The sequence below is a fragment of the Propithecus coquereli genome, unplaced genomic scaffold, assembly GCF_000956105.1.
Source record: "Propithecus coquereli isolate 6110/MARCELLA unplaced genomic scaffold, Pcoq_1.0 Scaffold583, whole genome shotgun sequence".
Classification (NCBI taxonomy): domain Eukaryota; kingdom Metazoa; phylum Chordata; class Mammalia; order Primates; family Indriidae; genus Propithecus; species Propithecus coquereli.
In genome coordinates, this window is record NW_012151763.1 from 1,900,558 (window position 1) to 1,917,943 (window position 17,386).

At 38.2% G+C, this 17,386-nt stretch overlaps 1 protein-coding gene across 1 annotated transcript in view; it reads left to right on the top strand.

Moving 5' to 3' along the window:
• The first annotated feature begins 1,539 nt into the window (after positions 1 to 1,539).
• Positions 1,540 to 17,386, top strand: part of PASD1 (PAS domain containing 1) — a 79,503-nt gene continuing 63,656 nt past the window's right edge. Inside the window, 5 exon segments of the mRNA XM_012658355.1 lie at positions 1,540 to 1,626; positions 2,781 to 2,870; positions 9,953 to 10,052; positions 10,504 to 10,614; positions 12,276 to 12,403. Of these exon segments, the coding sequence (XP_012513809.1) occupies positions 1,540 to 1,626; positions 2,781 to 2,870; positions 9,953 to 10,052; positions 10,504 to 10,614; positions 12,276 to 12,403 (516 nt within the window).

A 17,386-nucleotide genomic window follows, 5' to 3' on the forward strand; every position in this document is an offset into this window, starting at 1 on the left:
TTGTTTATCTGAGAATGTCTTTATTTCTCCTTCATATATAAAACTTAGTTTTGCGGGGTACAAGATTCTAGGCTGGGCATTACTCTATTTCTGAAGAGTGAGAATGGGGCCCCAGGCTCTTCTTGCTTGTAGGGTTTCAGTTGAGAAGTCTGAAGTTATTCTGATAGGCTTTCCTTTGTATGTTACTTTTTTCTTTTGCCTGACAGCTCGTAGTAGGGCCTCTTTAGTGTATATTTTGGTCAATCTGATGACTGCATGATGTGGTGTCTTTCTATTTGCATTGAATCTCCCTCGAGTCTGCTGAGCCTCTTGTATGTGTAGCTAGATTTTTATCAAGGCCTGGGAAATTCTCCTCTATTAAATCTTCAAATAGGTTATCCAGCCCTTGTGTGTTTTCTTCTTCACCTTCCAGAACCCCTATCACCTGCAGGTTTGGTTTTTTCACATAATCCCACATTTCTTTTAAGCTTGTTTCTTTTTTCTTTATTTTCTGCTCAATCTCTGTGACTGACTTATTCAATTGGAAGGAGCTGTCTTCAATCTCTGATATTCTTTCTTCTGTTTGATCTACCCTGTTCTTGAGGCTTTCCACTCTGTTTTGTAGTTCCCCGAATAAGTCCTTCGTTTCCAGGAGATCGGTTTGATTTTCTTTAATATTTCAATTTCTTTAGTGAATTTTTCTTCCAAGTCCTGGATTTTTTTTGTGGTTTCCTTGTGATGGTTATCCATTTTCTCTTGCATATCATTGAGTTTACTTACAATCCATGTTTGGAATTCTTCTTGTCATTTTAGTATTCTGGACTTGGTTAATGTTCATTGCTAGAGAGCTGGTGTTCCTCTTTGGTGGTGTGCTTTCCATTTGATTTTTCATACTTCCAGAAATCTTTCACTGGGTCCTTCCCATCTGGATCAGCTGTTGCTTCTCTTCTTTCAGTTTTCGTTTGGAAAGTAACAAGTCCTGTGTATTTTCACTTGATCTGCCGCTAGAGGGAGCCGCAAGTATGTTGTTCAGTTTTCTTCTACCATAGCTGGGATGCTGCTCCTGATGGTAGGGATTACTTGGGGAACTTGTTTTGGTCTCTTGCCAGGATTTTAGTTCCCTAACCACGGGCCTCACTATTGGTAGCTGAGCAGAGGCAGAAATGCAGTCGTACTGGATGACCTAAACCAGTGTGATGAGAAAAGTCACTAGGCTGTCAGCTATTGGTCAGTGCCAAAGCCCCAGGGACTGACGCTTGTCGCAGAGGGGGAGTGGCTCTTTATGTCTCCCTGCTGCAACCCCAGAGGTGGAGGCCACCACTCTCTGCACAAAAGACGCTGGCCAGAGGGAGAGGGGCGCTGCCCCAGCGTCTGCAAGTCCCGCAGGCGTCAGCCTCCCACAACTGAGGAAGTGTTCAGAATTCACCCCTCAAAATGCAAACCTTGCTAGTTGACTTTAGGCCCTGCAAGGGCGGAGCTTGTCGCGAGAGTTTCCGGGCTGGGGGAAGGGAGCTGCTCCACACCGTATGGCACTGCAGCTGCAGTGTTGTGGGCCCCGAGATGGCGTTCACCCGCCCACAGGGCTCCAGCACTGGAGGCAACCTTCAGGGGCTGGCAGGCACCAGATCAGGGAGCCGAGTCATCAGGGCACCCCGCCGTCTCCTTTATGTCACCCTCCCCCAATCTCACGCCTGTCCAGCAGTAGCTCTCACTCTTACTGGCCCACCCTGAACAGTCCTAATTGCCGGCGGCAGTTTCCAGGTTAGAGTCCTCTACTTAGTAATCACCTCCTTGTTCTGGACACACTGGGTGCCAGAGACCAGCTTCCTGACTCCTAACTGCCTCCGGAGGTAGCCCAGACCAGCTCCTCCCCTGTCCAGTGCAGTCCTGACAGGGAGCTCGGGGGAGTTCAAGATGCTCCCCGCTACTGTCTCCTCTCCGCAGAACCCCACGTTTCCTGCCAGGATTCTGCACCCACTTCACACAAGTCCCTGACTCAGTGGGCTTGTAAGTCAGTGGGGAAGCTAGACTTTTTCTTGAGGGTCTTATCCCGGTGCACTTACTGGCCAGGTGGGTGCCACTGTCCCATGCTCCACTCTCTATTGTCTGTCCCGCACTCTCCAGGTTTTGTGTTCCTATCTCCCGTTCACCTTATTTTTTTTCCTGATTTGTGTGTCCCACGCTGAATCTCCGCCGATTCACCTCGCTGTTTTTGCGGGAGAGCGATCCGTTCATGTGTAGCAGATCGAGATCTACGCCTCTTTCTCTGGAAGCAGGAATCCGGGAGGTTACCATAACTCCACCATTTTTTCCCCTTATTCATCATTTTAGATGTTCTCTACCAGGAGGCATTTTTCTGGATATCTAATCCATTATATAGCAGGAAAGTGATGGCAATATCCATATTTATAAGTAGATGACTAAATTAACCACAAATGAAAGTGTCCTTAAAACATTCTTAGCATTTTTGGAGTTAAATGTGCTTAAGATGAAACAACCTACACACGGAAGTGAATCTTCCTAGCTTGTGTTGGAGAGTTTTGTGTTAATTGGGTGTATATTGAAATTTGTTTGTTTAAGTGACACATCATTTGATAAACATTTCATGCTTAAGGTTAAGTAGATTCTGTGTAGGAGGCAAAATAATGGAATTTTAATTAAGTCTGTGCCTACATTATTGATATTTAAGGACTGCAATACATTTTCAGTGTGCTGTTATAATTATCTATGCATTTAGAAATAAAGCTATCATTTTATTATTTTTCCACTATTTAACTACATTATTATTTTCTCTTCATTAGTCATTAGATGGATTTCTGATTATACTGAGCACAGATGGAGTGATCACTTTTGTGGCTGAAAACATCTCTTCTCTCCTTGGCCATTTACCAGTAAGTTCTTCCAGCTTTTGTGAAAGTGGATCATTCTGGTTTATCATTTAGGGGTTCATTATTTATTTTCAGGGGTATATAACTAATCAGAGAAGATGTTCTCAATGTTATCAAAATGTGCCTCTGTTTTATTGCCATCTCCATTGGTTTCAGAATACCATAGACTGGGTGGCTTATAATCCCACAGATTTATTTCTCACAGTTTTGGCATTTGGGAAGTCCAAGATCAAGGTGCCAACAGATTTGGAGTCTGGTGAGGGCTTACTGTCTGGTTCATAGCCACATTCTCACTGTAACCTCACATGGTAGGAGAGTCAAGGGAGATATTTGGGATCTCTTTTATAAGGACACTAAATCCCATTCATAAGGGCTCTTCTTTCATGGCTTAATTACCTTTCAAAGGCCCTGCCTCTTAATGTCATCACATTGAGGGTTAGGTTTCAATATATAAATTTTGGAGGACACATTCAGTCTATAGCAATGACTTCATATTCCACTTATGCGTAAGTGTGAGGAGGGGCTACATAGATTACATTCGCCAACAACAACTCTCCCCTCGAAATCTCTGCCCCACAACCTCTGGGGTGGTTGTGTTAATCATGTCTGGGTGGTTGTTTTCATTGTATATCCCTCACTCCACAGAATTATCTTAAGAACTTGATAAACCTTGACCCAGAGATCTATAGCCCTCAAATTTAGAACATGGAAATTAATAGCAGCTTGATTAGATTATTCTGTAGTTAAGTTGGGAGTGGATTTGAAGCTTATTCCACTAATTAAGTCATGCCAGCCAGCATGTTTCACAGCCTTCTTGGAAAACCACAGAGTTTTTATACCCTTTTCTTTTTATTTACAGATGCTAGAATCTCTCTCTTCTATTTCTCATTCTCTTTCTTTTAAAAAACAGTTTACATTTCCAAATTCGGCTTATATTGGTAGAATATCAAAACAGCTGAATAAAATGCAAATATTAGTGATATTTACTGAATTGGACTTTAGAATATTTATGTCATAGAAAGGCAAGTATCTTATTAAATCTGTATTAAAATGAAGAATATATGAGTATGAGTATGATCCATTACAGCTTAAATTTTATCATAATGAAGACCAGAAGACTACCTGAATTCTTGTGGCATCAGATATTACTTAGACCAAATTGGTCATTCACTGAGACTGATAACTATTTCTTAATTTGTGTGGATTTTTTTATAGTGATGGTGTTAGTTATAATATTATGCTTGTTTCTTTATGTATTTGATTCAAAGTTTTCATTTTCTAGAGGCTCTTTCACCCTTCAACATTTGCAGTATCTAATCTCTCTCTTACACACACACATACACAGAATCACCATAAGGTAGAGATGTCTGGAACATGTACTACCAACCTTAAAGCATAGACTTGATTACCTGAGATTGGTGTACTTAAAAGTATAACTGTTACATATATACATAAACATTAAATGGGAATGAAGTTATATATTCTTATAAAACAGGATTAAAAAGGAATATACCTGAAACACAATTTCTCATTAAATTTCTCAGTAAATCCTAACTGTTCTTAATTTTTAACCACAGGCAATCTTTTTCTCAGACATTGATTAAAATTTCATTTTATAAGTCACCCATCTTCTGTTAAAATGTAGACAAAACCACTTCTAGAGTATACGCCTGACACCAAGAATCTACAGTTTCATTAAACGTCAAGGCACCTTTGTCTGTAGGGCAACTCTAAACTGATAGCAATGCTAAGGTGGAATGAACTTGGTCTTTGGAATCAAATAATATAAAGATTAAAATTTAGCTTTGTCACTCACTCAATAGTTTCTCATCTGAAAGTGGGGAAAGAATAGTACTTAGAGAATGCTGGAGGTGGGTTATTATAAATAGTGTGGTTAGCGAAGACCTGTCTGATAGAGTGACATTTGAACAGAGACCTGAATGGAGCAAGTATGGTGCATGATGGAGATAACCGGAGCAGGTGTGTTCCAGACAGAGTAAAAAGCATCTGTAAGGACCTTAAAGGGAGAAATGTGTTCGATGTGGAAAAGAAACAGCAAAGAGGACAATGTGACTGGAGTTCTGTGAGCAAAAGGAAGAAGAGATAGGAGATGATGAGGTCAGAGTGGTAACAGAGGTCCACCGTGTTTACGACCATTGTAATGACTTTGCCTTTTCCTTTGAGATGGGAGGAAGCCATTGGGGGTTTTGGAACAGATCAGGGAAATCATCTGAGTTAAATTTTATCCGGATCACTTTGGCTGATATGTTAGGAATTGGCTATGGGGAGCAGACATGGAAGTACAAAGTCTACTTGGAAAGCTATAAATGGTGGTGGGGTGGATTGAGGTGGAAGTGGAAGTGTTTTGTAGATAAAATAAGTTTTGCTAATAGATTGGAAGGTGATATCACAGAAAGATGGGATGTGTCCAAGTTATAATGTTATAATACATACCATCAACAAAATGATGTCTATGATCATCATCACTTATATCTAAAATGTGCCATCATATTTTCACAAGTATTGATTTCCTTGGGAAAACCTGTAGTCATTTGTACTAGTAACTTGTAGTCATTAACCCCTGTTCTCAGCAGCCTGCCCTCCTACTCACCCTACTCCATTATGCCCTTGAAAAATAAAATAAAATCTGGGAGTTTACATATTTTTATTCTCTTTTGCATTTCTAAAGCAAATGAAACTTTTAAAAGATACACTTTATAACATGGGTAGATTTTCTCAACATTGAATTTCTAAGGGACTAGAATTTAGCAGGTTTTGAACATAGGTATATGGTTAGTTTGTGATAATTGTGGTGAGATTTTCTCTGTTCTCCCTGAGAAGCTTACAGCATAATAGAGAATTAGTAGTGATGAAACTCATTTGATTCAGGATCCAGCCTGAATCTCCTGCAGAGGCTCTTATCCTTCCCTATACCCTATACACTTGAATAGTTTTCTAATGCATGTTTAATGTGAATGTCTCTGGCAGAAAAAAGAAATACTTCTTGCCTACAATTCTCAGTAAATGTCATGGAGTGAGGTAAATTTTTTTTTCTTTTTTTGGCACATCTGGTACTCACCATACTAATGTGTGACAACTATTAGTTATTTGCAAACTTGGCTTTTAAAAAACCACCTTAATTTTTCCCTGGTATTTATCCTTGCTTCATTAAGTTCTAAGTACCTTGATATTTCTGCCTTAAGTAATAAGAAGAGCAAATGCCAAGGATTTACAAAAATAACATGAGGTTGATAATGCTTTCAGGTCTCTGCCCTTTTTCTAACTAAGGAGCGGGGTTACTGGAATGATTGTTATGTCCACGTTTTTAGTTGGTGGTTGATTATAAAGCTTATTGTCACTATTCCCATCTCTAGAGAATCAATAAGAAACTCATTGTCCCACTAGTTACATCCAAGGGAATATAGACTATCAAAAGGTAGCACAATTTGAATTCTTTTAGGGAGCAATGCTATCCTTATTCTTCTACTAAGGAAAGAACATAGTGCTTTGTACCTCTTGTTATGGTACTGTTTTATATTTTACATCATAATCATGCATATCTAGCCTGCCCTACTGGACTATGTGCTCACTGGAATTAGAAATCATGTCACGGTCATCTTTTGTAACCCTTATCAGTACTCAGTATAAAATTTTATTTAGTGAATTACTTCATGTAGAATGTCCAAAATGCAGGAACTGGTCCAGTAGCAAATTTTCTGGTCCCAGTGCAACTTGAACTTGAGGCAGCTATGGTGTGATGGAAGGAACAATAGACATGGAGTTGGATGGAGCTTTTGCATGAATCTCATTTCTGCATTTCTGAATTTCCAACAGTTGGACAAACCTTAATTTCCTGATTAATAAAATAAAGGATAATTCTTCCTCTCACAGGGGACTAAGCAAGCTAATATTGTGAACTTACCTAGCACAATGTCTGGCATGGAGTACTTATTTTTCATGTGTTAGATGAATGAATGAATAAGTAGTTTCCACTAATCAAAGATAACTTGATTTGGCATCTAATATGTATTTTATAACTAAATCAATAAAATCATTTTATTGAAAAATTTTAATTTAATGAAAAACTACATTTCTTTTGGGAGTCAGTATTTAACTGTGTGACTTTCTCTGTCAAAATGTATTGCCTGTTAATTCCATAATGTTTTGTTGGCTAAATTAAGGTAATATTTCTATCCCAAATCAAGCCAAGCATTTTCTTGATTGAGATAGGATTCATATGCTAATTTGAGCACTGGCCACCTCGTAGGCTAGCTTGTACAAATGGGCCATAAAGATATATTTCAAAATATTGACTATAAATTATTAATACCAATCAGTTAAAAAATCATTAGAATTTGTGGTTCATCACCCAAAGCTATTATTCAGCTACAGAGAATACTTTGTTTATTACTTTGTTCCTATCACATTAAAAACTCATTACCTCTATGTCTGATATTTAATTTATCCATGTGTCACCATATTTCAGCTACATGTTACAGCATTATTCATTCATTCACCTAATATTTATTGAGTTCTCACTATGCCAAACTCTGTTCTAGGTGTTGAGGATGCAGCAGTGAATAAGATAGACAAGATCTCTGTTCTGATGCAATTTACATTTTAATGGGGGAGACAAATAATAAACAAATAACAAAAAAGGCAGTAAGAGAATGTCAGGGAGTTGGTGCCATTTAAATACTTTTGAGTAAACACCTGAATGAAATGAGGAAGTAAGTCTTTGCAAATATTTGGGAAAGAGTGCTTCACATTGAATGAAGGGCAAGTTTAAGGGCCCTACGATGAATATTTGCTTGTTGTATTTGGATATGAGTGAGGAGTTAGGTGTTTTGGGAGTGCAATGAGCAAGAGAAAAAGAGAGAGTGGGAGGAAATAAGGTCACTAGCAGCAAGGAACCAGAATATAGAATGGTAAAGGCCCCTGGTGAGGCCTTTGGCTTTTATTCTGAATGACCTGAATAGCCAGTGGAAAAAATCGAGCAAAGGAATAACATGATCTGACTTATGTTTTGAAGGGATCATTCAGGTTGTTCTGTGGAGAATGGAGTGGTGTTGGGGGTGTGGCAAGAATAGACACAGGCCAGTTGTTGCTATTGCAGTATATCAAACTGGAGATGAGACTTGGACAAAGTGGTGAGAAAGGGACTTGATTCTATATGTATTTTGAAGGTAGATCCGTTAGAGATTGCTGATGGACTGGATGATGAGTTTTAGAGAGAAAAGGTAAGTCAAGGACAAAAAAGTAGGTAAATAGTGGTTGCCATTTACTGAAATTAGGAAGCCTGAGGGGGGAACATGTTTTATCAGAAGCTCTTTTGGATATCTTACAGCTGAAATCCTAATAGACATCCATGAGTTATTGTGTGAGTATAAGTCTAGAAGAATTCAGGGAAAAGTGTGGACTGGGGATGAGGATTTTGGAGTCATCAACAGATAGGTGGTAATTAATGAGATGGAACTGGAAGAGACACCTAGGGAAACAGTGTAGTAAGAGAAGAGGTCTAATGACTAAGGCCTGGGCACTCCAATACCTAGTAGTCAGGAAGAAGAGTAAGATCCAGCAAAGAAAAGTGAAGGAGTAGCATTTGAAGTAGAAGCATATCCATATGTGTGATGTCCTGGAAGCCACGTAAAGAAAGTGTTTCAAGGAAGAAGGAGGGATCAAAAATATCAATTGCTGAGATTTTGGTAAGATGAGGACTGAGAATTAGTTACTGGGTTTGGCAATATGGAGGTCATTAGTTTCAGTGGAGTGGTTAGGATAAAATTTTGATTAGTGTGGTTTCAAGGGAGAGTGAGAAGTGAAGAAAGGCAAGATGACAAGTGTAGTTCATTTCAAGGATTTTTGTCCTAAAATGGATCCAAGTAGAGCTATAGCTGGAATAGAGGAGATAGCGTCAAGGAAGATTTTGAGTTTTGAGAATCTTTGTTGTTGGTTTTTTATTTTATGATTAATTTTATTTAGTTTTTTTATTGAGACATAATATTCGTATTTCTTTATGGGGCATGCGTGATATTTTGATACATGCATAGAATTTTTAGTGATCAAATAGATGACATATTATATATGTATGGTACAGTACTTATGTGCTTATGGGAAGACCCATTAGAGAGGGAAAACTTGATGATGTGGGGAGTGGGGGGAGAATTTCTGGAACAAAGTCTTTGTATAGTCTAGAGGAAATGGCATGTAGTGCACAAGTGAAGGAGTTAGACTTAGGTAGGCACTTATTCATTGAAATGAGGGGAAAGCATATCTCTAGGCACAGGAACAGAAAGGTTGGTAGATTTGCTGCAGGGAGATGTTGACATTTCCTTCTCCTTTTTTATTTTTCACTGAAATAAGAAATGAGGTTAGTTGAAAATGAAGAAGGCCAGGGGTTTGGAGGTTTGAATAAGGAGGAAAAGGCAATAAATAGTCACATTGAAGAATAGGAGAACAAATTGTCCAAAGAAATGATTACTGGGAAGAGTTAAGTATTCATTTGAAGTAATATACTATATGGTTGTGGATTTTTCTTCATCTGTATTCAGTTGCTTGGATGAAGGTATAGGGTAGATGAAGAGTTGGATGTTACCAGAATTGAGATTTACCCAAGCAAATATGGCAGAGGGAAAGAGCGCATGGGGATGATTAGTGTCCATGGAATCTGACTTTGGAATCTGAGCTGGATAGGGAGGGATGTAAGGATTTGAGGAAGATAATGCACAGTGAAAATGTGATAAGAATGGACTTATCAGTGGATGGAATAATTGTTGGAGAAAGGGGGTACTTGCATGTACTGGAAAGGTAGGAGGTAGTAGTAGTCATAAAGTGGGGTGATGTGAATTGTGTTTTTTAGAGATATGGTAGGTATAGCCATAGATGGCAGAGGATAAGCTCCCTGGGGGTGAGGCGGGTAGAAGCACTGAGCAGTATTAGCATGCATAAAAAAAAAAAATTCTCAATTTCTATAACCGAAGCATTTGTACCTCCATAATACTCTGAAATAAAAACTTACTCTCTCTCTCTCTCTCCCTCTCTCTCTCTCTCTCTCTCCCCACCCCCCGTCTTCCTTCCTCTACCAGGCTGAGATTGTGGGCAAAAAATTGTTAAGCCTTCTTCCTGATAAAGAGAAAAATGAAGTCTACCGAAAGATTATTCTCAAACTTCCCTTGTCAAACTCAGGTACAGATTTTTTCAAATAGTTAAGTTCCTTAGGTTTTAAGAGACAAGTAACAATCACTCAATAGAGTAATTTTTAAAAAGACATTAGAGTCAATATGGCTGTTGATCATGTATTGGTTTAATTTCATGTAATATTACAAATTATATTTCTAGTGTTAAAAAATATCTCTTCCATTAAATCTTGTTCTTTACCATGAATCCTGATTATTGGAGCATCTGTATAACTGCATTAGTGCTATATAAATAATGGACCATTGTGCATAATGTTCTAGCTGGTACCCTACTCTACAGATACAACATAGATAGCTGTGTAAGTGCTAATGATCATGCAAAGAAAATGATATTTTTGCAAGACCTAGTCTAAGTAACACATTAATCATATGACATAATCCAGCAGAATATGGTAAAGTTCAAATGTAGACTTGTTTTGTATTTGTTCTCTTTTTAGTAGGAAGACATGTTGAGTTTTGCTGTCATTTAAAGAAAGGAAGGGTTGAACAAGGTGGCAGTCCTGCTTATGAATATGTGAAATTCATTCTGCGTGTAAAAGATTTTTATAATGGTAAGCAATATAGTTTAGCTTATTTACATGATGTTCATGTGTTGTGTATCCCCACATTTGCTAACATAAATGCTCTTATAGTTTTGGTCGTAGCAAACTCTGATATGCTTATGGCCACAGTTTCTGGCTATGGACATGAATTACACTATAAAAAAATTAATAGTGAAATTTACAAGGTGGGTTCACATAGAAATGTGGTGCACTGAGCAGATAAGGATTGCTCTTTCCTTTTACCAAACAAGGAAATGATTGCTAAGACATAACAAAAGAAGTTTAGTGCATAGCCAAGCTTAAAAGAAAGGCAACTCCATATGTACCAGAAATTAAAGAATAAAGCAGTACCACAGTGGTAAAAAGAAGCCGATTTTGTGATGGCTTAAGTAGATGTTAAATAATGCACAGGCTTCATTGGCTGGGGTCTAGAATTCTAACGCCCACTCAAGGACGAGAATATAAAACCTAGAGATCAGTAAAATAATCAGTAAAGTTCTGTCCACTGGCCTAGAGGAAGAGTGAGTAAGTTTGCCTTCTCTGTAGGAATTTGAATGGACAAAAAAATGTGCCATTTACAGGAATTCAAACCCAAATTTGTGTCATGTGTGGGTATGGGGTTTGATTTACAAATTTTGAGGTTTCAGAAATTGCAAGCTGAGAAATTAGCATACATTAATTAACATTAACTAGTTTGGGGCCATTAAAACACCTGGGGCTTGAATCAGAGGTAAATAGTCCAAATAGCTAACAAATATATGAAAAGATGCTCAAATTCACTAATAAGCAATGAATAAAAAATTTAAAAACCAATGAGATAGCACTGTATATCCATCAAAATGGCAAAAATCAGAAGTGTAAATAATACAAAATATTGGTGAAGATGTGAGAAATGAATAAGTAAATAAATAAAAATTAGCTCACACAAAGGTCGGCCAATAGACTTGTCATGTTTCTTGGAAATTAAAGGTCATATATCTTTTTTAAAAAATTTTTTGAGACAGGATCTTGCTCTGTTGCCTAGGCTAGAGTGTAATGATCTCATCACAGCTCACTGCAAGTCCTGGGCTCAAGCAATCCTCTTGTCTCAGCCTCCTGAGTAGCTGCGACTACAGGCATGTGCCAGCATGCCCGGCTATTTTTTCTATTTTTCGTAGAGACGGGGTCTCGCTCTTACTCATGCTGGTCTCGAACTCCTGGCCTCAAGTGTTCCTCCCATGTCAGCCTCCCAGAGTGCTAGGATTATAGGTGTGAGCCACCGTGCCTGTGCCGGCCTTTAAAAAATCTTATTTGACTATATACACACACAAATTACACACAAACACACACACACACACACAAAATATCTAAGTGGTCTATATAAAAGGGAAGAGCTAAATTTCTCTTGGAGACTAAAATAACAATACACAGGGTAATGACAGAATACTGAAAGCCAACCCGAATTCTCAACACCTAACTAATTCTTAATAATGATTTCTTTATGTTTTGGTGGGGACCGTTGTGGGGAGGGTGGGTGGAAAGGAAGGAAGACAGAGAAAATTCCATGGCTTAGAATTTTGAAAATGTCAATGGGTTGGAAAAACAGCACACTGATGTGGCAGATGTTTGTCTTCTTGTTTAATCAGTCCACCTTTCTATGACATTGTCACATGGGTGTCTATCTCCCTTAGAGCCTTTCGTGATCTTCAACAGCTACTTTCCAAAACGCCCCCGTATTGGGTCATCTGCTACAAATCTTTGGGACGATCGGTTTTATCTTGTGGGAACTGTTTGTATTCTCAGGGCTCAGACTCTACGGGTGAGTATGCTGTATGTGCTTCCCTCATTGTGATGTGGGCTTCCTTTGAAGGGCCACCTCCCCTTTGCTCTCTCAGCTGGGGATAACATTGTGCAGAGGGTTGTGCTAGGATGAATGAATAAGGAAACATCAGCTCATTTGTTTCAAAAGGTGAGCATGTCAATGGAGATTTAGACACAGTTGAAAGAGATGGTGGTCTTGATATCATATAAAATATTATAAAATAAAGGTGCTGGGGCCAGAACATATTAACAGAAGTGAGCATTTTGGCAGTAGATAAAGGAATGCTTCTGACACAAGGTGAATTTTGAGGCAGCTTTTCCTCCATTGAGGAGCTGATATAAAGGCCTTTGCTCACTTCGTGTTCTAATAAAGCACTCACAGATTGTCTCTCTGAAAAGAAGAATTCAACTTTAGAATTCATCTAATGTATTTAAGATCAATTAATTTATCCATTCAGTAACATATTTAATAAACACCTACTATGTTCCAAGTACTATACTAGATGCCAGGGAAAGATTAAGGGAAATAGACAAGTGCCATGAAGATGATAACAATAGAATAATGTGCTAATGACTGGTGGGGGAAGGGAGTTCAGAAAGAATAGTCAGTCTCTTCCTGTTGATTTGTCTTTCAAGCAAAGACCCCCAGTGATGATAAGAAAGGAAGGCCACCCAGGTAGAGGGTTCAACAGCTGTAAAAGCTTTGAGGTAGTAACTAGCTTTGAGAGTTCCGAGGAACAAAGTAGGTTATGTAACTAGAATAAGGTGAAAGAGGGAAGGAGTAGTAGAAAATAAGATCCAAGAAGTAGGCAGGGGCCAGCTTATGTAGAACTTTGTGATCCATGATAATAGATCTGGGTTTTACTCCAAGTGCATTAAAAAGCAGGAGGGTGACATCATTGATTTTTTTTAAAGGTCAGACTGACTTCTGAGTGGAAAACGGAGTATAGAAAAACATGAATGAAAGCAAGAGGACCAATGTCAGAGATTATAGGGGCTTGGACTATATGACTGTAGTAATGGAAATAGAAGTACACAGATTCAGGATATATTTTGGAGATAGAGCCCTTGCTGATAAGTTGGAAGTGGCTGGGAGAAAGAGAGAAACGTCTCAAGGACTCTTAGCTTTTTGGCCTGAGAAACTGAGCATATGGATGTTCCACTAACTGATTTGAACAAGACTGGGACAATGTGGATTGGGCAATATGGGAGGCCCAAATCAAGAGCTCTGTTTTGGCCATGTTAATATTATTATGATGGCATTGCAACATACAATATACCTAACGCCTTACTTTACAAGGGAGGCCTCTAGATCCAGATCACCTGAGCTCAAATCCTTTCCCTACCAGCTCTGTGACCTTGGCCAAGTCACAACCTTTAGCCTTAGTTTCTTTTTCTATAAATGGCAATGATAGTACCTCCTTTTAAGGTTTTGTTAGGAGAAAATAAGATAGTTTCTCATATATGGTAATCATTCAGTAAATGTGAGCTATTACAATGGTCATTGTCATTACTATTACTATCGTTGTCATTGCTAGTTATCCTTGGGATCCAGAGAGGAAAAAGAACTTGCTTTACTTTTCATCCCTGGTTTAAAATGTGAGTTTTTCAGTCTCCATTTCAGAAACTGTGATGGGCACCTTTACATTCAATTTTAGAGCAGTGAATATATGTCATAATAATCTTAAAATTTAAGATGACGAGAAAAGTGGTATAGAGAAAACAATTGAAGGAAGTTGTCTGGTTTGATTGCCCATTCATTATTCCTTCTTGGTAGCTCTCTGGGATTTAACTGTCATATCTGCCATGAGAATGTAGACATCTCATTGTGGAGGTCAACCCCAATATCTACTTCTTCCTTTGAGAAAGAGAAAAATTATGTTTTGGCTTACAACCTAGTGCCCCTGATGGCACAAAAAAACTCTGTTTGTGATCGAGTCCAGTTTCTGTCTGAGTCTCTAGGCTATTTGTTCCATATTAGTGGATATTTTGGAAAACTATCTTGTGAGAACATAGGGCTTTCTGGAAGATTTTTTACAGTGTGACCATGTAGCACAGTGGAAAGAGCAATGAACTCAGAGTTCTAATTTTGAAATTTTGCTTCTGGATCTACTAGCTCTATACCTTGGACCAAATCATTTTGTCTCTATAATCCTCAGTTTTCAAATCTGTAAAATCCAGTGCCTTTCTCACATTGACATATAGATTAGTCAAGACATTGGATATGAGGATGCTTCCAAAATTATTACATGTTATACAAATGTCAGGAATTTTTTACTTTATAAATATATTTAAGTATCTAAATGTGTCAATTTTTCTTCAGGAACTTTGCACTGCAAAGGAATCCAGTGGAGAAGTTGTATGTATACAAGATTCAGATGAAGAATGTTTTTCAAGGGGCCGCAGGTGAGAGGTAGTGTTGCTATAGGTAATGGTGACCTAGAATACAATTTTACTAAACAAAACTAAATCAAGAGAAATAACACATACAGATATTTTTTCTATCAAAATTAAAACAAACAAAACCCCCCAAACAGGTAAATCTATAATGCCAATCTATAGTCTGAGCTTCCTCTCCCAGCGATTATAATTCATATTTTCCCAACAGAATATAAATATAGGTGATTGGCTTTTTATTTTTAAAAAACACACTAAAGCAATACGTAGAAAAAGCTTAATGGACACAGACATTTAATGACTTTCAAATTAAGGTAATACCTTTTTTATTTTTTTATTTCAGCATATTATGGGGGCACAGATGTTTAGGTTACGTATGTTGCCCTTGCCCTCGCCTCCCCCCCAAGTCCGAGTTTCAAATATGTCCATCCTTTGGGTGGTGCATATTGCACTCTCTTTTTAAAATAGTACTTCATTACTTTTTTTTAAAAAAATAATGATAATGTTTAGACACTTTTAAATGGCACATTAGAAGAGCAAGTATACATTGTAGTAACTGCTAATTATATAGGCATCCCTCTTTTTATGAATCTAATCTGTTCCTTAAAATTTTTAAATGAATTTTGAGAGAATAGAAGCCAATATTCCATTATTTTAAGTGAGAAAAATAAAAAATGCATTCTAACACACAGGTAAACGCTGATCAATTTGCCAAATATCACTAAAACCCCCATATACACCTATTTAACAACCCACCAATTGTTTCTGTACAATATAAATTAATTATAATACTATCTAGTTATTCAGCACTCGATAGACTTAGTAAGTATGTTTATATGCAGTATGCCACAATACTGTATACTATACAGTGTACAGTATTGGTGGTGTATTCTATTTTCCTTCTACATTGTTGTGTACATGTACTGGTAAATAAATAATATATTAAAGATGTGCACTACATGCCAGTAATACTTAGCAAAATAAAATAAACAAAGGAGAACTTAGCGAGAGGTTTCTTAGGATTCAGGGCATGCTTGTGTGTGGTCTGGTGGTGAGAGGAGGGAGTTGGAGGCTGTGGTCACTGTTACTGTTGAGGGTGGGAGGAGGAAAGGAAGCCAGAGCTGGTGAAGGAATGAGTTAAACAGGAAATATCTGAGGTTCATCTGGATCTGAGGGAAGACGGGGAGAATCTTCCCTTCCCATCAGGAAGAGTTCAGAGGTGGTTGTCTGTGAATCATTGAAGCTACACACAGAGCAGTGGGATGAGAAACAGAACTCTCAGTGCCTGTCTGTTTGCATCCCCTTTGCTTGGTTAAAAACTCTTGCTAACATGAGGTTTCATGTGTTATTGTGTGTCGAATGTAACATGTCTGCTCATGATCACATTCATTTGTAGCAGCAAGATTTTTTGGGGGCTAGAATCTAAAATTTTCTTGTAAATCTCCAGGATTTTATTTGTGGTTTATAGGAGTTGGGGACACATGCATAGCCAAGCTTAAGACTTCTAGCCATTCAGTTCTCTTAGTGTGCTTTATCACTCCCAACTTTTCTTGTAGTGTGACGTGGCCCATTTCTTGGGGCCGAGGAATGAACACAGAGACAGACAGACACAGACACATACAAAGATGGTACAGGACTGCAGCCACTACAAAGAGACACAGACACACACAAAGATGGTATAAGACTGCAGCAAATTTCTTGCTGTAGTTTCTTTATTTATAACACAGCCTGTTTGGCAACTGTCCCACCGCAATTTCTTTTTTCCCACACTGTCCCGACTCAACACGTCCCTGTTCCTTGTTGTTTCGTCTCCGGCGAACAGATGTTTGCATCTAAACTCTGTAGCCCCTCCTGTTTGCAGGATTAGGGCTCCCTGGACCTGCGTGCAAGGCCAAGGCATGTTCTTGAGAAAAACAACAAGGAAACATTCCCAGACAAAATGTTCTCTACAGTAGTGCATGGATTTCAGTAGGCCTCTTAGGCTTGTCCACTTTCTTCATTAATTTCTCTACTTTTTAAGATCTGTTACTGAATAATGTGGAGAGGAGGATAGCTACAAAACATAACATGTTTAAACAATGTGAACCCAAGACATTATCCTATTAGGAAAATGCTGAGATACAATACCAGCACACTGGTGTGTTCTTGCCTAGGTGTGCATGACTTAAACATATTCTTACATGGAACCTAAAACAGATTTATCTGGTAGGCTTGGGTGATGAATTTTGTATAAAAATTTAGCACATCATTATAGTAAATATTTGGATAGTGAGAGTTCAGAGAGCAAAGAGACATGTCTTTTATTTTAAAGTAGATTTTACTTAGATGAAAAATATGCCGATGCAGAAAGAAGCCAGCTGCTGCATCTATGGCACCAGTCTTCATAAAATATTATAAGATAATCAAAATTTGGTATATGTTCACAATGGAATATTACTAAATCATAAGAAATGACAGTGATCTAGCACCTCTTACACTTTCCTGGATTAAACTTGAGCCCATTATCCAAAGTGGGGCACCACAAGAGCAGCAGAACGGGATCCATTTGTACTCACCATCAAATTGGTATTAACTAATCAACACA